Genomic DNA, 27,379 nt, shown 5'->3' with positions numbered 1-27,379 from the left:
CAGTGTGAGAAATGTTTTTTCATATGCAAGAGGTTTTGTGTCTGTCCAGATCCAGAAAGTAATATAAATGCTTCTGTTGCTCTTTAGTTTCATTTGCTTTTAACTTAAACCTAGAGCATGTCAAACATTCTAACTTTTTCCAGTTTCCTTTGTGCATCCATGGTGGCTTAGTCGAGGTAACCTAGTTGAAATAACTAACTCTACCCAGGACCATCCTTATCTCACACTGAAGGCCCTTCAGGAGAAAACACTGTCAGGGCTGAAGCAGTTGGTGATGCTGTTACACCTAATGTGCACGGACTGGAATTCTTTCAAGCTGTTTTTTTTTTAGTGGGTGTGATTATTAAACTTGTAAGATGCTTGTCCAGCTACTGTTGGTTTAGTGTTCTGCAGAATTTAAAGTCTACATACCCTATTAGACAAAGACATAGACATTGGACGTAGACAGCATTTCATTTCTGAGAAGAGAGATGTCAGATTCAACCTTTTTCAATATTTTCAATATGTCTGCATTGTATTTCTATATTTGCTTTCCTATGTTTCCTGCTTTCTTTCATTTTCTATTTCACTGTTTTATTTTCAGCCACTGTAAATTAAGTGGAAATATCTAGTCAGGGCTGTGACTTCCATTTGAACACTGGGTTCTAGAGGTTAGATACAGAAATCTGTAGGCTTTTAAGTAACAGCATGGTTGTTGGTAGTAAACAGGTCCTTTTGCTTTGATACAAGCCATTGCTCGGGGTGGTACTTTGCAGATGAAACCATGAATGATGCTTCAGACTGAACTGAAGTATCGGGAGGCATTTCCAGAAGCTCTTAAGAGATGACACTGGACAAGTTAAATTGATAATTGTAAGAGTATTTCATATATATACTTGTTTGAAATTAAATATTGAACAGTGTTACCAAAGCTATACCACAGTGCAATGTTTTTATTTCAAATCTTGCAGATTAAGCAAGAGATGTTTCAGAGAGCAGTGCTGTGAGTCTGTATCCCACAGAACCAGCAAGTGTTTTAGAATTTCAGGAGTTTATAGTAATGTGTGTTTATATGCCTTCTTTAGAAAAAAAAAAAATTTTAAATGCATCATGTTCAAGTTGATACACAATGAATTACATATTTGCCTTTGTCTTTATACATAGTGGTCAAATACAGATGGACATGTCTTCTCTTGATCAGGTATGTTAATGAGTATGTAATTACAAAGTATTCTGATGGGGGGAAAGACAGAAAATGAGCCCATGATTTCATCATTTAGTAATGTGCCAAGTAGGGTAGTCAAAAAGTAGGCTGAAGGGCAAAACTAATTCTTCTTTAACATATTTATGGAATTGTGGTGGGACTTGTTTGTTTTTGTCTGTGTGTGTCTGTATATGTAAATTTTTTGTGTTTATCTGTTATTTTTTAATTTTAGTACCCCACCCTGTATCCCTGTATGCCAGTTCAGCTATGCATCATCATCTACCATTTGACCACCCTATCTCTACCTTTTGTTGTAGGAAAACAGTATATTCATTAAGGATAACCCCAGAATATTTTGTAAAATAAAAGTTAGTGATTTTCCAGAGTACTGTCACTATAGTTACAGAGAGAATAGGTAAAGTATGGGTTTTGAGTTTTACAGTGTGATATATGTTGCTTTTTATTTGTTGTGTATCCTGTCCAGTGAATTGATGTTTTTTATGAAGTAGTTGGTTTAGATTTGCATTATCCAGCTCTTAGTGTTAGAACTGCACTTATATCGTATCTACATATATAGTATCTACTTCTCTGTCTGCTTTTCGTCACAGTATTTGTAAGAAATACTTCAATATAATGTTATGCAAAAAGAAGAAAAAAATGTTCTATTTCCAGTAGTACAGACAAAAGTTATTTATCTTACAGAGAGAAAATGCTGAAGAGGAACTGGAATTCCAGAGAAGGAGGGAGTTGATTATGGAGAAAGCAAAGCCTGAAGCGAGAACTTGTGAACAGGGTGAAAAATGGTCACTGAGCCAGGTACGGAGGTGTCCAGATGCAATGAACGTGGAAACATTTGGAATGGATCATGGCATTCTGTCAATTTGTGTGTGGGGATAATGGGTTTAGACCCAGTGTGCGGATTGGGCTTTTTTTTTTGCCTTAGCATGAATCTCAAGGTTTGACTGTAAAAGGAAAGTTGATTAGGACCTATCCCTTTGGAAAGAACTTAGGTAATAAATATATCCAATAAAAGGATAGTAGTTGCAGGGGTTGCATTCCCCTGGAAAAAAATATCATCTCAAAGTTATATCTTCAAGAAAATGTAATACCTTTTCTCCCTTTTCTCCCCTTACCCCAAAAATTCTTGTAGTTTTGTAAGTTTCTAAGTTTATGTTAACAGCAGTTTTTTAATTGTATTTAATATTGCAAGCAGACTGTATATAGGTTGAGATGACAATTTTTAAAGTTTAAAAAATATGTTAAGATGTGTAATGATCCAGAAATGCAGAATTACCAAAAAAAAAAATTAAATATTTGGGGCATATGAACTTGCTATATAGGGATTTTGTAACTGCACTTAGCTAGAAGATTGTGAGAACAAAATTACAGAAGATGCTGTCTGTATTGGCAGTACCTTAATATTGTCTGTTCTCTCCAGAAATAGGGATGTTTTTTAGGTTTATCTTGATGCTTTTCAAATATTCCTATGCATAATCATCATCATAATATCAAGCTCTCCTGTGATATACTTGTGACATTCTTAACCTAATTTTGTCTTTGCTTTTTCTTTAAAACATAAAAAAAATTGAGTTGGTTAATTTCCTTTTTTACATTATTGTACATTGGATTTACCACTCTTTATTTGGAACAGCTCTTACTTCCTTGTTGAGATTAACAGATAAGGCTAATTCAGTGTCACACTAGTCTCTGTATTTTCATGAACTGTTTCGCAGAGATACACCACTAACTGACCTCTCCAAAAGAGGCAAAATCTTCCTGACCACTTTTGGGGATCTGATCTGGACTGTCTTATGGGAAAATACTAGAGGAAAATACTAGGCACACTGTGAAATGGAAACATGTCCTGCAAGAGCAAGTTTTTAATCATGCTATGTTCTGTGTAGTACAGTAAGCACTTGTGTTGCTAAATTAATTCAATTCAGCATAAATGCAAAATTTGGACTAGAACAAAATAGAAGTGCTCATGCACAAGCATGCAAGTCCCCAGGGAGAAATGGCTGGGATCAGATGGGTAAGATTTCTCTCTGTTTATTCTAGGTTAAGACAGTAGTTCAGCTGATATTATGAAAGATGTCTAAGGCTGGAGAATTTTTTTTAGTCTTGTAAAGTGGCCAAGAAAGGTCATGAAGCAAAATGGGATGTGTCATCTTCCTTCCCATCTTGCTAACTTTTGAAAAGTTCTGTGATTGTTGGGACCTAGTGTTCCAAGTGCTCTCTTTTGTTTCCATTTTTTGTCAATTAAAAAAAAATTGCCCTAGGGAAATTATTTTGGATTGAATTATAATATACTGTTACTGCTGTCTTTCTCTTGAGTTATACTGCTGATGAATTAATGATTTTATTTCATATTTATCAATATGGTGTACATGTTTCCTATGTATTACAGAAATGGTAACAAAAGGTATGTTATGTTGCAATTATAAATTTAATTGTTTACAGAATACTACTCTCTTCAAATCTGTATTGAAAATCTGTTTTGCAAATGAAATCTTTGTGATAGTTTAATTTAAAAAGTGTGCTGCATTTTAATGGACAAACATTAAAATCTTATAAATGCAGTTATAATCCCTTAGTACTGAAGCAAAAAAGTTAATGACAACTCTGTGTGAATAGTTTCCACATGCATTTTAAAAAGAGTTATTCGGCTAGCAATAGAAGTATTTATGTTTCATGCAAATTAATAGTTTCAGTGAAAAAAAGAATTAGGTATTCATGTGTATCTGACTATAATTAGTAAAATGTCTCATTGCAGTGTATCACTAATATAGGTTCTGAAATGTTTTTGTCTTTTTTTTTTTTTTTCCTTATTTCCAATGCAGAATGATCTAATTGTTTGGAACACAAGTGGACAAACATCTCACAATGAGGTAAGATGTCATTTGTTTGTGTCTTACATGTTTTATATGAATGTTTCTTAGACAAAATGAAACATAACTGAATTCCACAGAACATATGACTGAGATTTTAATTAGAAATTATTGTGGTTTGCTTGGCATTTAATCTTGTCAGCTCAGAGATTTACTAGGTTATAAAAATACACTTTCTGTTCAGCTTTTTCCAGAGTTATGCAGTTTAGTATAGAACATCCAATTTTTTTACATTTTCTCCATTCAGAAACACTTTTGATTTTTTCTTAAGTCTTCCTTGTTCAACAGGATTTCCTATTGATTTCAGTGCAGTTTCTTTTTGCACAGTTGTGTCATGTCCTTGATTAGTTTTCAGAGAGAAATCTGACTATTGATCCTGTAGCTTTCTAGTGCAAATCTCATTGGAAGGTCAAAAATTAAAAACCATATGGAGCTCCTTATGGAGATTTACCTTCATATGTTTTTTTTATGCAGAGACGGGGATTCTCTGTCTGTATTGCATTGGGAATAAACATCTTGCAAATTTGTGAGCACTCAGCCACCATCCATCAGTGTTGGTCATGAAACTTCTGTAGTTCCCAGCTCCCAGTGGAATCACTTTTTAAATGAGGTTCCTGTTATGGATTTTGGTCTTAGGACTCTTTCTGTGTTGCCGTTGGTGATACAATGATTATACCTCCCCCTGTCCTGTATGTTGCTGCTCCATTCTTCCTGCTGCAAGAAAACTCAACTCTCAGCCTAGTTCAGGGTCAGTGGAGATCCTGCTCTTAGGCATAAGATTAATTTCCTCTTTTCTGTTTTTAATGTAGAAATTCAGTGTTGCATGGAAGATACCATGCAGAATTGTAATTAATTCTGTGAAAGAAACAAACGTGTCTAAAGAAGAAACATGCCTTTGTTTTGTTTTTTAAATGTACTTTGTCACAGAATGTATGTTTGATGGAACCGAGTGATGACATGGGAGATTACTGAGAAATAATTGAGCTTATTTATAACTAGGGGGAATATCTTGCTATCTTTTGTCAGAAACTCATGTTTTTTAGCAGAGAAATAGGATGCAATAAAAAAGATTATCATAGGTTTGGGACTATATTGTGATCAGATTATGGTTGAATAGTTGTAGCACGCAGTATTGTTAACTTTTGCATTTTGCATGGTCAGATATACTGAGATATATTCTGAGTGTTATTCTGACTTGGATGTATGTTTTTGAATTACACAGAATAAAGATAAAAGTCCAACAATGTCTCCTACTACAAGCACCACAATCCCTTTTGGTCTGAAGCCACGATCAGGTAATGTGGGTGACCAGTTTGTGTGTACTGGTTTGGGGATTTTTACATTTCTATTATTATTAGATATTTCTATTTTTTCCCCTTAAGAAGTAAGCAATGTAACAATTTCTGTACAACAGTTAAAAGAGGCTTAGAACATTTTAAAGTTCTCTAGTTTTGAATTTGTAAGAAGTATTTATTTGGCACATTATATATGGATCAATTTTCATCCATTATTAGTAAACTGGGTGTTTTGTAAAGTTATATGTATATTAAAAATATGTGTTTGGATATAACTACACATATTTTATATGCATATACATATGTATCATCTATGCTGACATACTAATTTAAATAATTAGTATGTAATTTTGCTTGATTGGTATGTGCTAATAAAGTTTAGATTTTGTTGAATAATATATGTGAATAATTAGGCTATTTTGGAAAATATTTATGTCTGAAAATTTTTCACTTTATTAAGTCTGTCACTAGTTGTGCTTGAGTAAACATGAAGCATTCTGGAAAGTTACAGTCTTTACTTCTGCCAGCAACTGAGTTCAATGAATTTGCAATGCACTATGTCTGCATAACCACCAGTCTTTTAACAAGCAGCAGTTTATTTGAAAACAAACAAACTAAACCTGAAAGCAAGTAACAACAAAAAATCTCACAAACTTAGAGAAGTATTTGAGGGCTTGGATAACAGCTTCCTTTAAAAACTGGATTAGCTCTATGATTTAATTCAGTTTTTGTCTTCTCTGTGCTGAGGTAATCAATATTAAGTCATGCCATGTCACTTTTAATAAGTAGCTGTAGGTTTTCAGTATGTTTCAGCATACTAAGACCATAGTTCTGGTTTCTCTCATTCACCACAAATGCTTTTAATCAAGAGATGGTAAACCCCTACAAGCTTGCAGTTTCCATAACAAAATACTTGGTAATAATGGCAGCAGTTTGTGAAACTGCTGGTGAAACATTGCGAAAATATTTATGAAATTGTACCCATAGATTTAGCTGTTTTTTGTTTGTTTGCTTTTGTGAAGGAAGATATTTTAATTTTATCATGTAGTTGTGATACACAGTTAGATTTGTTCAGCTGGATTTCTTTAGTTGTTAAAATGTTAAACTCTGGGTCTGTCTTGTTCCTGATGACTTAGAAGTGTTGGTATTTCTACATATATTTAAAATGTAGGTTAAATGATGAGCAAATGAGTCCTTCCAGGATCTGTTGAAAATTACACATGGAGTAATATTGCATAGTCCAGTGGCAGTATTGCAATATCAGTGTCAGAAGAAAGATGTGTGAAAGCAAAGGGGCCCAGGCCAAGTTGCTGCTTTCACAGGATGTGGGCTGTGTACTGAGCCCACAGTGAAATCTGCTGCTGGGGACTGGAAGCTGCTTTGTGGAAGAACATGCAAGGCTGTGACTTCTTGTTCAAGTGTTTGCTTAACATGCACTTCTGAGTCTTGGCATACCGTGCCTGAGTTTCTTATACTTAATGACTAGAATAGGACCAGGCAAAATAGCCTAGTGACACGTTTTTTGAGAGAATTTCTGGACAGACTGTTTGCAATGTTTGCAGTCCTTTGCAACAAAACTTCCAAGTCACATGATTCAATACCAGATGTGCACAAGTCCTACAGTTCATCCCTTTATTGTATTGCAGCTGTGTATAGCCTCATTGAATACCAAAATCAGTTGATTGGAACCCTCTGATTTTCTGCACTGTACTAATTGAAGTTCACTTATTTTAAAAGCTTTGCCAATACTGTAATGTCTTTGTGTAACATTATGATTGCATTAAACTTGATAATGTGACTTTATTTTCTTTTCCATATGAAACACTACAGACACTAAGATAGATCCATTGCTGCACAGTTTCTCACCTGGTCATGTCTAGTTTCAATCATCTTGCCATAAATTTATACCATAGTAAGATGGGGAACTTGGCAATATAAAATTTTACATGCAGTTTCAGATAAAAATGCAGTATATTAGTTATGTAGCATTATGTAGTGAAATGAAACCTTGCAAAGGCATAGTAAAGCTTCATATTCTTTCATCTTCTGTTGTTTTGCTAATGCATAAGAAATATTTACAGATAGAAGTAGTACATGACTGAAAATACTGGCATGTTTGTGAAGTCTGCAAGTTTTTTATTTTAAAGCTGGTTTGTTTGGCAGGTCTGTAGTTTCTTCATTGTATTTCCTTTATAACTTTGTACAGATTTAGTGCATTTCAATCACTCTGTCACTGATTGGAATTTGCAATTGTTAATTATATACTGCTTTATTGTCATAGACCTGAGCTAGTGCAGAGGTCCAGCATTTCTGTGACCCAGGAAAGTTTTTCAGCTTAGTTTGTAGTGTATTTTAATAGTTTTTTTCATTTCAGTTCCTAACGGCCTAAGGGAAATGTTAAAACTTACTGGAAATGTAAGCTCTAATGAAGGTAAATAGTCTTAATGACTTTTAACTGTTTTATTTTGTTAGAGCTTACATTTGAATAAATTGGTTCTATAAATCTCTTAAATCCAAGTGCAGCATTAAAGAACATTGAAGTGTTCTAGCTAAAAGGTGTCCATCTTTTTTCCACCATGCTTGGTGGAAAAAATAGTGGCAAATTTTCAATGAAAATATATGCAACTGTATTTTTTTCTGAAATTTGAGAGTTTATTTTCACTGTGTTTATTTTCATCTATTTAAAATGAATGTTGCTTTCTATTTGACTTTCCGTCCTCCCCATCATTTCATAATTGTTTATGTCTCTTGGAAAGGTGAAAGTAAACTGTTCTAGGCTTCTGGTAAAGATTCCAGTTTTTTGAAGTACACACACAAATGTAAGTGCTTCCAGAGGATAAACCACAGTGGCTTTAACTTCTGCATTAGTACATACTGATATGTGTTCAGGACTGAAGGTCCTTTTCTACATTCATTTTTAAGCTAGGCAAAACATTGGGAAAATTCATATCTGATGGCTTTCAGAACCCAAAGTACCCAAAGAAAATGTTTTCATAGGTAATGGATGTGTTTACTTTTCTTGAACAATTTTTTCCAAGGGTCAGAAGTTTACATTGAACGTAAAAACAAGGGAGATTTTTAAATTTTTCAGATTATTTCCTTCTATATTTTAAATATTTTCAGGGAGTATGGACTTTCAAATTCACATTAATTTTGAAAACCTTAAAAAAATACCTTTGAACAGAAACAATTTTCTTAGAGATGTAGTTTTCCTCTTGGGAAGTGCATTAGCTCTCTGAAAAGCAATCACTCAAAATAGCAATTAAATTTAAATTCTTCCTTCTTCATCCATGAATTGATTAAAATGTTCAAAGGGGTGCTAATTGTTGAAATTGAGGGTTGCCAAGATCTTGTGGTATCTTTAATATGCCAGACCTTCAAATCTGAACATCTTCTAATGCATCTTGCCATCAAGAGTTGTTTTTCCTTTTGTATTGTGCCATTTCTAGGTCACTGTGTTTCTTAGTTTCTGCTGAACAAAGTGACAGAAACACAGACAAAAAAACTTCTACTGTCAGAGGCTAAAGCACTGACAAAACTTGAAGTCATAAAGCACTTTGTATTCTGAAGTGAGAAGTTGTTTCCTTGCAACTGTTCACATAGCATAACATTACTGTGAATCTAGTGCCTTCAATTTGGGTGACTTGTAGAGAGCTTGAAGCAAAATGTTAGTATCTATGGTAGACAAGCTTGTATTTCAAATTAGTTGGAACATAAAATGATCATTGACACTTGACAGTATTTTTCTCTCATATTACTCATTACTCTTTTTCTATCTCTGGATATTTATTCCTTCCATTTATTTTCTTCCCTAACTGCATTATCTGTGTACTTCAGAAAATAGTTGAGAATCCCAATTGCTACCAGAGTCAAACTGTTTATCTTTTGCCGTAAATCTGTGTTCTATTACCCTGTATTGACATGGAGTTTAAATCGTGCTGACTCTTGAGTTTAGCCGATCTGGTGTCCAATAGCCAGAAGCAGTGACCCAGCCTTGGGAAAGTTTAAAGAGAGAGAGCTGTGGAACTCTGAAAAGAAGTTTAAGGTGACACTGTCTGAATTATTATGATGTTAATACAGATTCCAAAATTGTGGGAAGGAGAAATTTTGCATGATTAAGTTGCTTCTGAATATTAGTTTGGAATGGTAGAGAAGACTTCCTGTGCTTACTGAAACTTTACTTTGTGGTTAAGTGCTTTTAGTTGCTTTTAGATCTACGCAGCAATCTTAAATTGATTTGTATTTATGGTTTAGCATTTAGAGCAGAGGTAGTTTATAATCTCTAGTTTGGTCTGAGGAACATGAATGTTGCCTGTGTTTAGAATTTAGTAGATGAATGTGGAGATACATGTAGCAAAACAAGACATGAGTGAATTAATTTTTTTTGCAGGAGTGGTAAGGAACATTGTGATCAGACACAGGAAGAGTTCATTAAGGAGCAACATCACTGTGAAAGGCAGAAAAGAGATTTAAATCTCTGTCAGAAAATAGGAAACCAGTGTGAAGCTTTGAAGGGATGGATGATACACTGAAGAGATTGAGGAAGGAGATATTTTAAGGATGTCAGTATCCAGTTCTGAAACACTGTAGAATGGAAGTTTGAGGAAATCTAGGGTGGAAATCCTTGCCATAATCAAGACAAGAGACAGAAGCACAGAGTAGATGTGATAAGGAAGGAATAAAACTTTCCACAGAAGGATCTGAGGATCAGTAAGAGGTGGTGGTGTGACTAGTTAAAGGAGAGAAGGCAGAATGGTTAGGGAGAACAGAGGCTGTATTGCTGCCCCAATTTAGCTCCATAATGAGTTCATGGTAGCCATGAACTGTAGGCATGACATGCTTTTACAGTCATCTGGTGAATAGTCTGCAGACTGTTACAGCTTCTGTGTAAATGTATAGCTTTGTGTACTTCAGGGACCCCAGTCAAACAATTGATGACTTGTGCTTGTTAGAAGACTGTGATGCAAGTTTGCCAAAGCTTGTTGCACAAACTCAGTATCAGACTTTGGGGGGTATTCTACGCCTGTTCATGTCCCTGGGAAGTCTGTAAAAGTTGTGGAGGACCAGTATTTACATAGTGTGGTAGACCCATTGTAGATTTGAATTTATTGCTGGAGGAGTTAGCAAGGAAAAAAGTTAGCTCTTAATTTATTATTCAATGAATTAAAATGGAAGGAAAACAACTGTGGTTCATGTACTTACTGAAGATCCTTCAACAATATGAGAATCCAAGTAATAATGTAGTTGCTGCTTTCAAGAACAGCTAGGAAATTGTAATTATATTTTCATATGGATGTAAATTTTCTTTGTCCTTGTGAGAAAGGTTCTTATTATGTAGTTACACAAATATATAAAAAAATCTTATTCTGTGAAAGTTTCCTTCTTGAAACTTCATGGCTGGTATATTTATCTTCTGATTCTGAATCAAGGTTTTTATCAGGCTATAATGTAAAATCTATGGGTACTTTTTCTTAAAACTGTGTGAAGTGCTATGGTTACAATTATTTTGCTAAACTTAACAGCCTTAACTGCACATATAATGTATGATTTGCAAGTACTAACATTTAACTTTTCGTTCTTTTTATTCTGCACCATCTCTCATTCTTTTCTCAAAATTTATACATTTTGTATTAATCACCTTTGAATTACATCTTTGCCATTACCATACAATCCTGATGCCATATATGAAATGCTGCTGCCCACTTTTATCCCCCCTCCGGTCCTTATTACCGCCATGGTTGGACTGGTTATCACTCCCCTCCAGCAGACCCATCCCTCAGTTTTCCTCCTATCTCCTTCAACACACTTACACAGGCACAAACATGGGACAACTTTAGCTACAGTATCCCATCTGAAGGAGACAGTGACAATGGTAGGTGTTCCATATATAATTTACTTAATTTTTGTTTTCAGAAACATGAGTATGTGGTGAATGCCCTACATGGCTAAGGGCAAAAGACAGTACTCTCCAGGGGATGTTTATAAGGCTAAATTCCTCAGAGGATGCTCTTTAATTTGCTCTGGAATATGTAGTGTCAAAAGTCAATGAGTGAAGTTTCACTCTTTTCTACTCTGGCAAATCAGCTTTTCCCATGATACTAATTTCAAGAACTATTTTCAGGGCTGGTTTATTTACTTGGTATATTTTCAGGAGTTGTAAGAGTTGTACTCAAACAGCAGTTAATTTTGCCACTCTCTCTTCTGCATTTTTTTATTTATTATTTTTTGGAAGTTACTGACTATTAAAATATCCTGCTTCCATCTGCATTTATTGGTGCAGGTGCACAACTAGCATACAAGAATCCATAAAGAAACAAAGCTGAAACAATCAGCTAAGCAAAAATAGTGATTTCTGTCCAATAGAAACTGTTAATAAGCTGTTCACAGTGAAGGTCAGGTACATTAATAGACTTCTGTTATTGCTGCTTTTGTTTTGTTTTTCTCCAGTGTTTTATTGTCATAATACACTGAGACACAGCACTAATATGCAAAGTGGGACATGTTTTGCCAGCTGCCCTAAAGTGGGAAGGTGTTTAGGTATTCAAAGGTAGCAAAACTCTCAAAAGCATGAGATTGAAATCAAGACCACAAATATTGAATGATAAATGCAAACATTTAGCTTACTGTTAGGGAAACTTTCCTGTCTGACTATGCCTGTCATAGTCCAACCTTCTTTTTGTCTGTTATTTTTAGACTCAGGTTAAATCATTTTGTGGTTTGCCTGAAGGATGATGTTGTCGCACTAAGTACCCAGTACACTAAATTCCTTCATTTGCAATTAATAGTGCCCAAATGTGCATTGAAATTCAGTGCAGAAATGAAAATTTTCACCAGGAAGTTTGTCCTTGACAGTGGTATGTTGAGTACATACTATTTTATTAACTGTTATTCATCCATCTTGTTGACATTTGTGCAAAATGCTTTTAAAAAAATTATTGGAACAAGTACTACTTAAGTGCTACTCCTGGCTTGAGCATGGATTCAAAAAGAAACTCTTCAAAAGAGTGAAGAATAGACATTCAGGTGTGTGTGAGGTCTGGGCTCCCCTTGCTGGAGATTGTGTGTAATGCTGAAGAGCAAACAACACTTGGGACTGCCAAAACTTCCTTTGTGGGAACACTTTTTAAAAAAATTCAGTACATAACTAAAACTTTTATAGTTAATGCTTTAGAGTATGGAGGTTTTTAAATTTTGTTTATTAATCAATTAAACTTATTTTATTGAAAAGCTTCTAATTGTACTGTCTCACTGCCTGAGATTAGCCTGCCTTTTTGCTGTGGTGGAATTGACAAAGTAATGCTGATACCTTTCAGTAAGGAGCACTTGTAATCTGAAATTGGAAGGAAATAAATCTTGGAACTTTGACTTCACAAAGGCCTGAAAAAGATTTGCTGTGGCCAAACTGAATGAAGGCCATAATAATACTCTAATTCTATGAAAATTTAACATAATTCTATACTACTGTTTCTGTAGATAATTATTAGAGATGTTGCTACTGCTAATAAAGCTACAGTAGCTTTTAAGTACCATTTAAACCATGTTTTTACTCTTCAAGGAGGATTTTTATCTCCGTATTTCATCTATAATAGGCAGCAAAGCTCAATTATTAGACTTGTACAATGAACTAGAAAATCTTAGTAATTGCAGCTACTGTTTTTAATTAATGTGATAGGACATTTTTATTTCACCTCTTAAAAATTTAGAAACAGTCTTCAGTAAATTATTACAGAGTTGCTAATGCAGAAATTTTAGTACAGTACAGTCCTGGAGTTAATAGAAGTCCTCGATAAGGGTTTCTGCTCTTGAAAAACTTGGGATTAGATTTTTTTGGTGTTGTTGTTGTATCCCTCTTAAGTGATATTTTAGGTATTTTTCACCATATATAAGTGTTTTAACAGCCACTGTGTTTTTGGGCATAATCATGTGTCACCTTTCTCCAAAATGTTAGGAAGCATGGATCTGTTAATACACTCTAGTTTGGATATAGAATTCAATTCCAAATGTCCAGTTTGCTTTCTACAAAGAGAAATACTAATTATCAATAAAACTGTGGGCCTTTTGCATCTGAAGGTGTGGGTCTGCTATTCTCATGCATTGTGTGGCAGGTCAGCATGAGGAATGTTTTTATTTATAATGTGTGCACCTCTGTGTAGATCCTTCTGAATGGTGACACTGATGATGTCCACCTGGAGAAGGGAACTGAGCTGCAGTCACTCTGTATTTCTTAGTCCTGCACATTCTCTACAGGATGCTCTCCCCTTCTGCCCCTGGGATTTCTGATGATATTATGAAGAATAGAGTTTACTAATATAGAACTGTAATATTAGGTGTTGTATTTAAAAGCAGTTCTGTTTAACAAATAGCATTAATATGGCATTCCAGAAATCAGTGATTTTACAGCAATATAGCAAATTCCAGTTCCCTGAGAAAAAGTAAATTAGGACTGTATGAGTCAAATAGTGGAAAGAAGCAAGTTCCTTGCTGAAGTAACTGGCCATGGTTTATTCTCTTGATGCCTCAGTTGAATAGATAAAAGATATGCAAGGAGTTCGTTGCCTGGAGTTTTTTAGAGTAAATAGGAGAAAGAACTCTGCCTTTTGGCTGAAGGGCCATAGGTGCTGTCTGTCTGTCCCTTTGGCTAGAGAAGTAACTTAGATCAATCATCTCATTACTTAAACAGCCTGCACACAGGTGAGCCTGCACACAGTTGGGACTCCTCATGACTACACTGCTGTGAGATGGCAAACCAAATCACAAACAGGGACAGTTGCATTTTGGCTGTACATCTTGTTCTTCTGAACCATTCAACGCAGTCACTGATCACAGAAATGGAAGGGTAGAGGTGCATATTTGCAGAAATGTAATGATTTCAAGGAACTCTATTGTGGGCAATGCGATAGAGTCGACAGGACTGGTGGGAAGGAGAACTGCCAAGAGTTTGTGCTACATTTGCAATACAACTTCTTTGTATAGGCTCTTACTGGATGGTTGAGTCTTACTACATTTGTCTTTGTTTGGTGGGTTGTTGTTTTTTGGGTTTTTTTTTTAGCATAACCTTATCTAGTAAGCATTTTGTTCTGTGTAGGAGGCTTGTCACAGCTTTTTACGCAATTCAGCATCTTGTTAGGAGAGAGTTCTACTTAAGAGGTGTTTCCTGCCATGCTAAATACAAAGTGTTGTACAGATCAGATTCTCTAAGGGACACTGCTAGTGCTTAATCATCTGACAAAACTTGCCTGTTGAGATTAGGATTTGGACAATAAATTGTCCGCACTATTGATGCCTCAGGACACTGTCCAGAGCAATATCCAAAAAGCAGCCATTCTTAATTGTAATCCAAGATCAGATTTTTCTATCCTCCTGAGGACAAAAAAAATTTTCTAACTGTTTTTGCTGGAGACAGCTCCTAAGGATTTTGCTTAATTTAGAAATAAATAAATCAAAGTGCTTGTTCTTAAACTAAAATCTCTCTTTTTAAAAATCACAGTGTTCTTAAGACCACAAAGAAATTTGGAATCAATAGATCCACAGTTCACAATTCGAAGGAAAATGGAGCAGATGAGAGAAGAGAGAGAACTTGTGGAACAGCTACGTGAGGTATGTGAGTCTTGGTAGAATTAATTAATGCCAATGGAATGTCTTTTTTTAATGTTTCTTTGGAAAAGTTGCCTAAGGAGGAAAATATAAGAAAGATTAAATGAGGCAATTACACTTCTGCAAATCACATTGATGAGACTATTGCTGAAGTTCTTAATCACAACCAGATGTCTGTACTTCAGGAATGATTTTGTAAAAATGAGAAATAGTAATGGGAGTTACCTGAATAATATCCAGTTAATCAGCATGCCTTGCACTGATGGAATTAATGATTGATTTAATTTAATCAGAAAGGATGAAGTGAGCACTTGAGAGAGAGAGGTGTAGGAACTATTTCCAGACAACTGGAAAAATCTTCAGTTTTGCATGTAAAAGGGTATAGTGAAATTTATTAGTTAAAGCTGAAAGTAGATAACTAATGCTTGAAAGAGCTTTCTTAGAAATTAAATCAATATTTCATCAGTGGAAAATCTGAAACAGATTTTCAGAAGGTGATTTCCTGATACATTGTCTTGAATGCTAGAGCCTGATCAAAAATTTAGTGCATAGGATTTGTGTTACACAACTAATACTTCGGTTGAAATGTTTGTGTGACACCTAATTGTGCTTAAAAAATAAGAGATGACAACCTTTGCTGCAAGGAATGTTACAAGCCTGAACCTGTGAAGGTTTCCAGTTATATCCCAGTAACAGAACAAAGGGTATTACTGCAAATCCTGAAAGTGATAGGTAATTTTCACTTCACAGCTGAACTGCAAGATTATTTGTTCATGGAATGGCTAATTGAAAAATTACCAGTTTGTTTTAAATAACATATCTGATGTTATTCAATTTTAAAGCAACAGTGTTCACCTTTTTCTCTTTACCAAAAAGTGATTAAAAGGTGGGATTTTTTTATGTAGAACTATATGGACTTCTAGATTTGCATTGTCTTGCCTCAGGCCCTCACCTGTTCTAAGTATGAATTAACCTAACTGTGCCCTGCAGACTTCTTTTGGTTTTTTTTAACAGAACAGGTCTTTTTGAAGATTTAACATAGTTGATAGAATGTAGTATATTATCAATTCTAAGCTTGAGTGATGCCAAAAGAACAAGATTCAGGAATTAGATGAGACAGATTTATTGGTAACAGGGAAGAAAATGTAGTAATGGGAAAGTAGCAGTAATAAGCTGCAGTAGTTTGTAGTTTTTCTGAGCCTAGTCTGTTTAGCAGCATCAATAGAGCTTTTTAACATTTCTTTGAAGAGTTACCACAAGTGTGTAGCAAATCTCCAAGTTCCTAAAAATAATCATAGATAATTTCCGCAAGGTTCCTGCTTTGTACATTAGTTCAGTTACTCTTCACAGTGAAAAGCAGAGCAAAGTTATTCACTGTGTCAGGCAGGATTGTGGAGAAGTGATAAGGATGTCTCTATGCAGTGTTAGGTATTACCAGTAGTGCTGGTTTAATATGTTACTGACCTTCAGCTCCATGCACTATCCTTCCTTGCTCTCACTCTGAAATATCGTGTCCTGGAATGCAAATTATTTTGTTTCATGTGAGAAGTTTGATTACAAGTCAGTGAGCTATAAGACTGACCATGTTTGAAAACATAAAGTGAGATTTTCAAATTAATAAAACTTTTTAGATATACTGGGTTCTTTAGTGACATTAGTAACCAGCAGAGCATTTGGTTATGTACTGCACAATAAAATAGCCCAGAACACACAAGTCATTAAGTTTGTACTTTATTCAATAAATATATATATTAGTAAATTTTGCTTTTGAATTGTTTAATGGTAAGTTAGCATTTAGTGAGACTCCACAGAGCCATGAACTCCAGCATGAGTTGGTATTGTAGATGCACTGTGCTCCTATAATGTGTACCCTGATCTATGCTGAATAGTCTCCCAACAGACATATTAGTGTTCTAACAAATAAATTTTTAATTTATTAATTTATATAAATATTTTTGTAACAGGTTTTGGAAAGATAGTCTCAAAGCTTATTCTTTTATATACTTAAATACCAAAAATATTTTCTGATTTGTAAATTAAACCAAGGTGAAAGCAAAACATTATATTAGTGAACACGTACCCTCCAGTTTGCAACTTGTGAAACCTACATGCAAATACTTGAGCAGTGTTTCTAGTAAAAGAAAAACAGTGAAAACATAATGAAAAACCAGAGTGCTTCGGTGGAGGCTATTTCATAGTGATGCCATCTAAAAAAGGATATATGAGGAAGAAGTGAAGAGCTGGATTTCTTTAGACTGGATTTCTTGCTTTAGAGTACTAGAATATGACTGTCCTCAGCTGCCTGAAGGGTAGTAAAGGAGAAGGTGTAAAGCTAGGCTTTTCAAAGATTCACAGTGAACCCATAAAAAACAGTGGCACAAATTGCAGAGAAGGACATTTCAATTAGTTATAAGGAAAAAAGGCTTTGTCGTAAGGGCAGTGAAACACTGAATAAAGTTGCTTGGAAATTTTGAACGCTCTGTGTCCTTGCAGATATCCACAACTTAACTAACCAGGGCTCTGGTGTAACTTCAAATTTGTTAGACTGTGACCTCCAAAAATCCCTTTCAACCTACTTCTTTTATTCTAAAAAGAATTATCTAATAATAGATATTCATATTCAACCAGTATAGGTTGAAGCTGCATATTAATAGAGAGTAATGACATTAAGAGGTTCACCTAAGAAATAGCTATTTAAAGATAATGGGAGTAATTAGCTCTGAGTGTTGAGTTTGAATGTTTTCAAGATTGGAGCACAATTCAGGAAACATATAATATATAACAATCTATTTGGTTTGGTGTTTTTTTAATTCTTAAATATTTTCAAAAGTATTTTATTTTGCAATATTAAATTCTGTTCTTTGAGACTTCTGTTTTTCTTAACAGGTATCCAGAATTTCTCTTTTACATCTGAATGTTTTGCCTTCCCTTACCTGTTTTTCTGATCACTCTAATGCTTCCTGAGTAATTTTTAGGCTACTAGGGAAAGATTGCCTTTTATTCTCTGCTTGTACAGTCATTAACACAATGTAGTTCTGTTTCAATGTGCTGCTGGTAAAGAAAGTTTAAGATGGATAAGAAGACTTGGGGGAATGGTGAAAGGAAGCAGCTGCGTGCAGTTCAGTCACATGACTAATTGCATGCAGATGTGTTTTTATACCTCTTGATATAAAAATAGATGTATATTGTGGCAGCAGCATTGCAGTGTTGAGTTCTTTTAAGGAATTTTATATTGTTCATAAGGTTTAGCTTCTGAAGAATTAGTTATAAAGGAATAGTGGTTTTTTGTAATAAAAATCTCCAAATCTGCCTATGTGCTTACAGCATAGACAATGGGAGTATTTATTCCCTTTTTGCCCCATTCATCCATTTCTGTATCAAAGTGTGCCTGCTTTCTTTCTTTGCAGAACATAGAAACAAGACTCAAGATTTGTTTGCCTGAAGACCTGGGCTCAGCTCTGATGGATGGTGTTGTTCTGTGCCATTTAGTAAATCATGTTCGCCCTCGGTCTGTTGGGAGCATTCATGTACCCTCACCAGCAGTAGTAAGTTGCATGTTTCTTGCTGCGCTGAAATGTTTTATTGATTACTGTTTCATTCCCAAGTGATATTTGGGTATATAAACAGTGTTACTGCTCAATGAATGATGTTTTCTGCTGAAGGCAACATTTATATGATTGCAAATTCAAATGTTCATTAACTTTTATGCATGATACATTTATATATGTGGTCTAGGTATATGTGTGTATGTATACAAGCACATCTATAAATGAACAAAATTATTCTGCCTTGTCCCTGATCTAGCATCAAGATCAGGTGTTTTCATGATGGCATTTCTGTTCAGAACAGTATGAAATTTTTATTCTAGTACGCTCTTAAAAAAGGAAACTAGATCTTCCTTTGCTGATTGAAAAAATGTGAGGTTGACTTCAGTGAGCAATGTGTGGCTTTGCAGATATCATATTACTAAAGCTCTTAAAACACTTATTAGCATATTTGTCCTATTGAGTTCAATGTACCTGCAGACAGAACAGAAACTTGCACTGTAGTGATTTAATATAGGCTTGCCTAAATCTAAGGACCTAAAGATTTCATAAACTCTGCATGCACTTCTTGAAGCTTAGGAAAACACTATTGTGTTTTCTCTGTATATTTCTTGAATAGATAATTATTCCAGATTTCTGGTAACAGTCTGCTTCTGAAGAGGTTTTGTATGTTTTCAGACTATTTGCCTTTTTCTTTTGTGCATTTAATGTGCATTTTGGTAAATTTTGCCATGTATACCCTGATACTCAATTCTGAGAATACCATGTGGATTTTGAAGGCAATCTGTAAGAAATTCCAAGAACACAGATTTGAGAAAAATATATTTTCTCAGATATTCTAGTGGAATTTCTTTTGCTATTCCCCGACTTAAAATAATTTCTATCTTTGGTAAAAATATGACATTGCCAAAATATGCAAACTTGAATTTCTGGGTAAAAACTTCCCATGCTGATTTTTTAAAAATAAGTATCTTATGGTGTTTTCTGTAACAAAATGCACATATTTAAAAAAAAAAAAATCATTTTATTTCAACTTTATATTGATGTTCTCTTCCTTGAAACAGCCTTCAAGTTACTTTAGCCTGGAAAATTCCTTAATACTACAGTGAATTCTTGGTTTAAGTGGATGTTCAGGAATTACTGTGGTTTCACATCTGATATTGAAAAACTAGAATAGTGAGGAGTTTGGTTTTGGTTTTTCTTTTCAGTAATACTTCTATACTTCTATAAGTATTGGGTGAATAATCCTGAGTGACGCAAATTATAGAAGCATTTGAGATTCTAGAGCAATAGGACATTGCTTCTTCAGACATATTAATATTGTGTATAGCTACTATAAATTTGTGGGTACATAAAAGATTTAAAAGGAGTGAGCCTGTTAATTACAGTTATGTTTGTTCTTCATGACTTCTTTTGCCATAGACTATTTTTTTTTCTGTTCTACAGCCTAAACTTAGCATGGCCAAATGCAGGAGAAACGTGGAAAACTTTTTGGATGCGTGTAGAAAACTGGGGATACCAGAGGTAATTTAACTAACTCTGTCAATTCTAGACGTTCAAACATGAAAACACATTAATTACATGAAAGCTGAAGGATAACTTTATGAACTACAGGTTTTTAGCAATTAAGACACAGAATTTAAAAATTGAGCTAAATGGTGTGGTTTAATACTACTGTACTGCATTTAATGGCTTATTTCATAGCACTTAAAAATTGCAGTATTGTCTCAAAAGAGTAATTCACTATTATCTCTAATACCTCTTTCTTTGCTATGGAAAATAAATATGAAATTATGATAATATATTATGTAAGTAGCCAAAAGTTTGCTGATTTTTTCATGTCACAACATAACTGCATTTTTACCTTGTGCTTTTAGAATATAAACTTCATTCTTTTAATTTTTTTCTTTTTTTGCAATATTTCCTTTTTTTACAATGTTAAGTACTCTGTGCATTGGTGACTCATAAGACTCATCTCTTGTATTGAAACATTTCTGCAGTGATTTGAAGAAAAGCATTGCATGTGAAGTATGGAAAGCATGTATATGTAAGATTCTATAATGTCGTTATAAGTATTTTAGTAGTTTTTAACAGGGAAATTACAGTGTTTGATGTTTTCTGATTTTCATGTAAGAATGGTATCAATCGTCATGTAATTTATTCTCATCTTCATAACTAATGTCATGAATATTGGAGTTGCATTGGGATTATTTCTAAGACTCCCTTTTGGTTTAGAAGAACCTATTCAGAAAAATTTAAATTTTGAATACATGAGCCTCAAAAGAAGGTAAAGGATTATATAAGATCATTTTAAACTGAACACAGGAAAATTGCATTATGTATTTTCACTGGTGCCTACATATGACAGTATAATGAAGGCTGAGTTCTTTTTAGTCTGTTTCAAGAATGCTGAATTGAAAAGATATTTTCTGTGATTTCTATCACCATCCCCTTGGGGAGCAGGTGGTAATGCAAGATTTCACATTGGGAAAGAATTCTTTGTTTTATCTATATTTTAACACTTGATTTGGAGGACAGCAAAAGTGACAGATCATTTTTGCTATTTGTAGGAATTTTGAGGGGGAGACTTTCTTACAGTTTCAATGAATGGTTCATCACATATTTAATTTGACAATTCAGTGTAATGGCTGGGTCTCTTAAGTTGTAATGGTTCATTTAGTTCTTCTAGTTATGTAATTTATTATATTAGAATGATTTCATATTAAAGGCAAGATTTCACTTCAGAGAAGATGAAAATCTCATTGTTGTGGACTTCTAGACATGGAGTATTTGTTAAGCTTCCCCAAAATTCTTCTGTTGCATTATAAATTCTCAATGAATGGAATACAGATCAGATTTCCCCGACTGTAGCCTTTTGGGAAAGAAAAGGCTAAGATCTGTTTTCATTGCTGTTGTGGGATTTTTCAGAAATCTTTCCTTCTTTTTGATTTTGGATTTCTATAAGTAAGCTCTCTGGAGAAATATCTTTTTGGTATTTTGTGAATAGGCATTTCCATATATATGTTTATTACCCCTCCTTTTTAATCCTTCCATCAAAATTACTGTTGAATTCTTTAAGATTTTTTAAAATCTTATTAAAGTTTTTGTTGAAGAGTTGCGTGGAGGTTTTGGCACAACGCCACATCTTACCAGTCTGATTTGTAAACTAAACATCTTTGTGTATCTAAATGACTTCTCTTGAAGGGAAAAACTCTTTCACTTAAACATTAAATGAATTGCTTGCCATTGTAAACTTACATAGGTTTTAAGTACTCTGAAGATACTCTCTCTGATTAGCTGTCAGTAATTTGCAAATGTGTATTTGCTATATTATGTGAAGACACATCATGTTGTGGAACTAGCTGGTAGATGCTAGAACTTTGCTGTGTGTTGCAGGGACATGGATTAGGAATGCAAAGTTGTGTAATAGTGAGTATGACAGTCAGCTGTCAAAGTTTTTAAAGAACTACAGATGGTATGCTCATGCTGTTTCAGATTGATGAGTTGTGCAGTGCTTAACTATCTCTGGAGAAACCAGGAAAAGGAATGCAGTGAATTACTTCTTTTTTAAAACAAGCACCTTGTGTGGGAGTGATGGGTTCTGCTTTTGGGTCCTTATACCTGTTGGTGTTGGGCTTTTTCTGTGGTGCTTATGCCCATGTCTAGTTCCTGAGAATTCACTTGAAATTCTGCTGCATAGGTTTGAAAAGGATTTTAAAGGGTCGTAATTTGTGTTGGTTTGTTCTCAGTTATTTAATGACTAGAGTATGCTCTGTTTCTTGAACTCCACAGGTTTGGAATAATTTCCTGTTTAGTTATGTAAAGTGAAAATAAGAAAATAGCTAAGTAATTGCTGTGTTGTGCTGATGTGCATGGTCTCTTATTTCTGTGGTTTTCAGCATTCAATTCTTGGATCAAAATTTTACTTTCCCAGAATGAACCTGGGAAATTTCATACAAATGTAGAACAATGCAGCTGCTATCTAAACGTGTCACAGTGAGTATCAGGAGTTGGCATTTTGACCAAAGAATTACAAATAGAAAATTCAGGAACATCAGTGTTTCTTTATAATGATTGGTATGTAGATGACTCTGAAAGCCTATTACCTGCCAGGTGAGAATTCCAGTTCAGTGGGGGACACACTGAAATCGATTTCTGTTAACAGCCACATGATGCTCCTGATTGCATGCAGAAGGAACTTGCTGGATCACATAGAAAAGGGAGGTTTGAAGTCTGACCCTTGATAAAAAACTAAATAGCAATGCTCTGGCTGTACCAGGAGGTCGTGAAAAATGTGAGAATTGTGGGACAATCAAATTGTGTCCGGTTTTGCCACTGGGCTTTGCTGTAGCACCTTATCAGAGAACCTTTTAGGTGACTTTTTGAGACAATTCAACGTTTTTGTTTGATTTGAGAGAGGGATGTTGTCAGGTAAGTATCTGAAAGCATAAAGATTCAGAAAATATCTACTGTGCCCCTCAGGAGTTGTGTGACAAAAAGGTGCAATCTCTTAGAAAATTGCTAAAGAATACTTTATTTTGCATTATTAATTAAAACCCATCATATTACCTAGTTTCCTTTATAGTAGTGACAGTAACAAGCATTCCTACATTTTGGCTGATACTGATTGAACAAGCAAGTGGCAGTAGATGTGTGACAAGCAGGGCTGAGGTCCTGCTGAATTTTTCAGTGACTTGCAGTACTTGGATGGTGCCATTCACTGGACTTACATTGTTAATGTCACATGAACCCAAAAATATCATCACCCTCACTGCTTACTCAGTTCATCCATGTTGCACCCACCCTCTCATACTTTGTAGGTTTGAAAAATAAAGCTGAATTTTTTACTTCTCTTTTGTGTGGAAGTGTGACCCCCAAAGTGTCAAATGTAATGGTTCTATTGCAGTATTACTCTTCCTACTCTTCTCATCTCAGAGATATTAAAAGTTGTCAGAAGAGTGAATTATCACATTACCTTGTATTTGAATTTATGGAAGGATTTTGTTTGCAACTGCTCTTTCATAAAACCAGTAACAATGTGTGGAAATAAAGGAAAAATGTTCATCCACATTTTTTCAACTTGTCATTGCCAAATCAGTATTCATACTAGAAGCCAAGGACAAGGACTTTCCTATATTAACCTGCAAATTAATAACTTAATTAAACTTGAGTTTTTATTCTTGGTAGTTATTCCTGGTAATCCATATTACAGGGTATTATGCAATTTCAGTAATGTTTACCAATACTCCTTTCAAAAGTTAAAAATAATTGATTTGTGGTGGGTTGAATGATACTTTACTACAAGTAAGATTTAGACCAAAGCAAAGCTATACATGCAATATATTTGAAAGACAGAAGTTACAAGTTTGGTCTGCATTTTTTGTGACTCTCAGTTATGAATAAATAATGAGTATCAGAAGTAGGATCTTCTAAGCATTTTTTTGAAAAAGAAAATAAAGGATTTTCAATGTCTGTGAAATTAGCTTTTTACAAAGACAGAAATTAATTTTTATGGTATGCAGCTTACACTAATGTAATATCTTAACAGTTTAGGCACTTGAGCATATCTTGAACCTTTACGGAGTCAGATCAGGGAAATAAGATTTATCTTTTTTAAAAGGAAACGAAGACTTTCCCCACATACACATATTGTGTCAGTCTTCACACAGTTAAAAAAAAGAAGGTAGACTTAAGTTATCGTGATTAGTACTAGAATGGTAATTTCTATTGATAAAAGGCAGTGATAAAATGAAATCTTTCACAGCCACATGTTCCAGCAGGTTTACCAAGTGTCTGTATTCTAGTACCTCAGCAATGATGCAGCATGATTTAGTGGGACAAAGATCTTGGGTAGGAATGAGAGACTTCTGCCATATTTCTTAAATTTTCAGTCATTTATATTGTATAAACATACTGAGCAGAAAAGAGGGTGATGATAAGGAATGGCTATTTGGATCTTAAGTCATCGTACAAAGATGCAGACTATGAAAGGTTTAGCTGTGCCCTTCTGAGTGACTTTTGAGTCCTGCAAATGGGACTAACTAATACTATGTTTCAACCTCTCCTCTGCTAATGAGATCCACTGCGTGGCAATGTCAGACAGAATAATTCTAAAAATCAGTGTGACTTGAGTTAGTGTAGGAATTGCAAATTAAGTAAAACAATAATAAAAACAAAACAGGAGACTTTTGTATTCTAAAAATGTAGCAAAACAAAGTAAAGGAGGCAGCCAGGCAGTGACTGTAAAGTGTTTTACCTTCTATACACCTGTTAGTTGTTCAACTGATAATCATGTTTTCAGTTTAATGCAAGGTATGTATCATTGCCACTTATGCTTGTTTTCTAATCACTTCACATAATCAGTTACTTCTCCATAGTTTCATCATGAGACATCCATGAAGTTGCAGTAAGTTTTATCAGGTATGACTCCTTTCTCCACCTTTTTCCCTCTGGACTTGGCAGTGGACACTGTTTGGCCTACGTATGGAGTTAAATGGTTCAATACACTCTCAATTACAGTCCTGAAAGCAGATTTCTGAGTTTCCTCTCATCTGTGCTTTGAGTATAGTGTATATGCACTACAGATTTCTTTGTTTAATGCACTTCTGCAAACTTACCAGAGTGTAAGTCCAAGGAGGTCAGTTCTGAAATCCTATCTGTTTTCAGTCACTGCAGGGGCATGCAGAATGAGGGTGGTTTGTGCACACAAACAGCTGGTTATGCTTTTGCTGTCCCATTTCTGTCTTACTGTGTTCATTCTGTGTGCATGATTGACAGCTGTATGATTTAATCACACAGCTTCCTAGATGTAAAATGTCAGTCTATAAATGTAATGATTAAATAGGTGGATCTTTGTAGTTTTTACTAGCGATAATTTCAGTCCCCTGAATAAGAGGGGCAATGTTTGTCATAGATGGATGGGTGATTATCTTCAAGATTTTCTGTGGGGGGGGGGTCATGTGCTTTGTCACTATTTCATGATGTCATGTTTTAGTTTTGTATTTTTATTGCACAGTATCAGTGCAATAAGTGGAAATACTTCTATCATTACAGAAGAGCTATATATTTTTCATCTGCAATTGCATTACAGAAATCCAAAATACATAAAGTGTAAATATTTTACATTATAAGGTGTGAATATAATACCAAATTATCCATTGTCACAGAATACAGAAAAATAGATGTTCCTAAGACTTCTTCAGGTGTCACTGAATTTAACTAAAACACATCATGGCAAGTTTCTGTAGAAAGTTTTTCTGCATGTGTTGGCTGTTCTTGTATGCTTTGGCTTTTCCTTATTCTGCTTAGGATGTTAATATTGGGTTAGCAACTTCATCAGTATCTGCAAAAATCAACCTATTACCAGCTCTCAGTCCCAAAACTCTGAAATTTTTCCCTTCTACATTTGATTACAGTAGGGACTATTGGCATTGTTTTGGGGTTTTTTGGACAAAAATTTAAAAAAGTCTTTGTTATAAAGTTCTGGGATTTTCTTTTTAAAGTATAAGTTGAATGTATCTTAGATACTTTTGGTATGTATTTGCAGTAATTAGGAATTGAGTTTTGGATGTTGTTCCAAGATTAATCCATCATTTACTGGCTTTATTGGTGTCTTTGGTATAAGTGCAATATATTACATAGTTGGGAGTCACGAACAGTTTGCACTAAAATTTGTTTCTGTGGTAAGCAGCTTGTGAATGTAGGTGTTCTCAAATGCAGTACTACTTCTATCCCATTTTTAAACAAGATCAGCATGTTTTGTGCTGTCTGAGAGTTTTCATACTCTAAAAACTAATAGAATGGCATTGAGGTTTGTTATCACATTAGAGTTTTGAGTTGAAAAATTCTGTAAAATGACAGCAATAAAAGTGTTGTTGCTAGGCAGGTTGGTTCCCTGCTCTGTATCAGCTGGCCTGAGTAAGAAAATTTTGCAGCTTTTGCCTCCTGGTAAAGCTAGAATCAGTCATGGTAAGGGAAAAAAATAAAAGTGTCACTGTTTAAATTTTGTATTAACTACAGTTTTGACTTCCAGTTTTACTAGCCAGTTTTCAGGATAGAAAGACATTTAAAATATTTTAAAGTTTCATTTATTTCAAACTGGATCTTGAAACTAACAGAAAACATTGAACAGAAGGCATTGAACTTCCATGTCTTGGTTTATTTGGTGTACTGTCAGTTATTAAGGAAGTGAGACTGAAAAGCTTCCCCAGGAACAGTGTTTTCTCAAACTTACTGCATATAATTTTGTTCAGTAAGTATTCATTATCTCAGTAAGGCCTTTTTTGCAATGTAAAATGGTGTATCTTAGATTGCATTTCAAAATTACTAGTGTTGCTTGGTTTGATTTAAATGTTAAATATTTGTGTGAACATATTGATAGTATTACATATTACACTTCATAATGTATACCTAGTCTAGAGTAAGTTGCCACATCAAGTCATTGATATTTTCCAGAAAAGGTATGGGAATCTAACGTGCTAATAATTTAAAAAATGCTACATAAGGAACTTAGTGTCCAATTCTTCTGTTTAGAAACTTTATTAAAATTAAGTATAGTTAGTTCTACAATGACTTCTAAAGTTTCTATCCCAGGCTATCATTTGAGGTGATATTTGAATACCAAGTTTTAGGTTATTATATTAGATAATTTTTCATACTTCTAATGATTTCTGTAAGTACTTTTTCTTGAGACTTCATATTGCTGCTGCTTGTGCTTTTAACAGCTTGCTAACCCACTGTTTGCTATTTTATAAGTTAGTTTTTCAGCTGGTTTCATTTAAGCATTTGAATAAGGTCCAGATGGACAAAGGTGTGCAGACTCATTGGAATGGATCACATGTACTTCCTTGCCCTCTAGAATTTGGGCTTAATTTT

General features: G+C 34.5%; 1 protein-coding gene across 4 annotated transcripts in view; it reads left to right on the top strand.

Moving 5' to 3' along the window:
* Window positions 1-27,379, top strand: part of LRCH1 (leucine rich repeats and calponin homology domain containing 1) — a 114,461-nt gene that overhangs the window by 74,490 nt on the left and 12,592 nt on the right. For all 4 annotated transcript variants that reach the window (XM_056505893.1, XM_056505884.1, XM_056505866.1 and 1 more), the window contains 7 exons: window positions 1,144-1,180; window positions 1,886-1,999; window positions 4,024-4,071; window positions 5,294-5,366; window positions 14,854-14,963; window positions 18,368-18,505; window positions 19,952-20,029. In XM_056505893.1, the coding sequence (XP_056361868.1) occupies window positions 1,144-1,180; window positions 1,886-1,999; window positions 4,024-4,071; window positions 5,294-5,366; window positions 14,854-14,963; window positions 18,368-18,505; window positions 19,952-20,029 (598 nt within the window). The remainder of the gene's footprint in view (window positions 1-1,143; window positions 1,181-1,885; window positions 2,000-4,023; window positions 4,072-5,293; window positions 5,367-14,853; window positions 14,964-18,367; window positions 18,506-19,951; window positions 20,030-27,379) is intronic.

This window comes from Oenanthe melanoleuca, chromosome 1, assembly GCF_029582105.1.
Source record: "Oenanthe melanoleuca isolate GR-GAL-2019-014 chromosome 1, OMel1.0, whole genome shotgun sequence".
NCBI lineage: Eukaryota > Metazoa > Chordata > Aves > Passeriformes > Muscicapidae > Oenanthe > Oenanthe melanoleuca.
The sequence above is the reverse complement of the archived record's forward strand: the minus strand, read 5'-3'. Positions and strand labels throughout refer to the sequence as shown.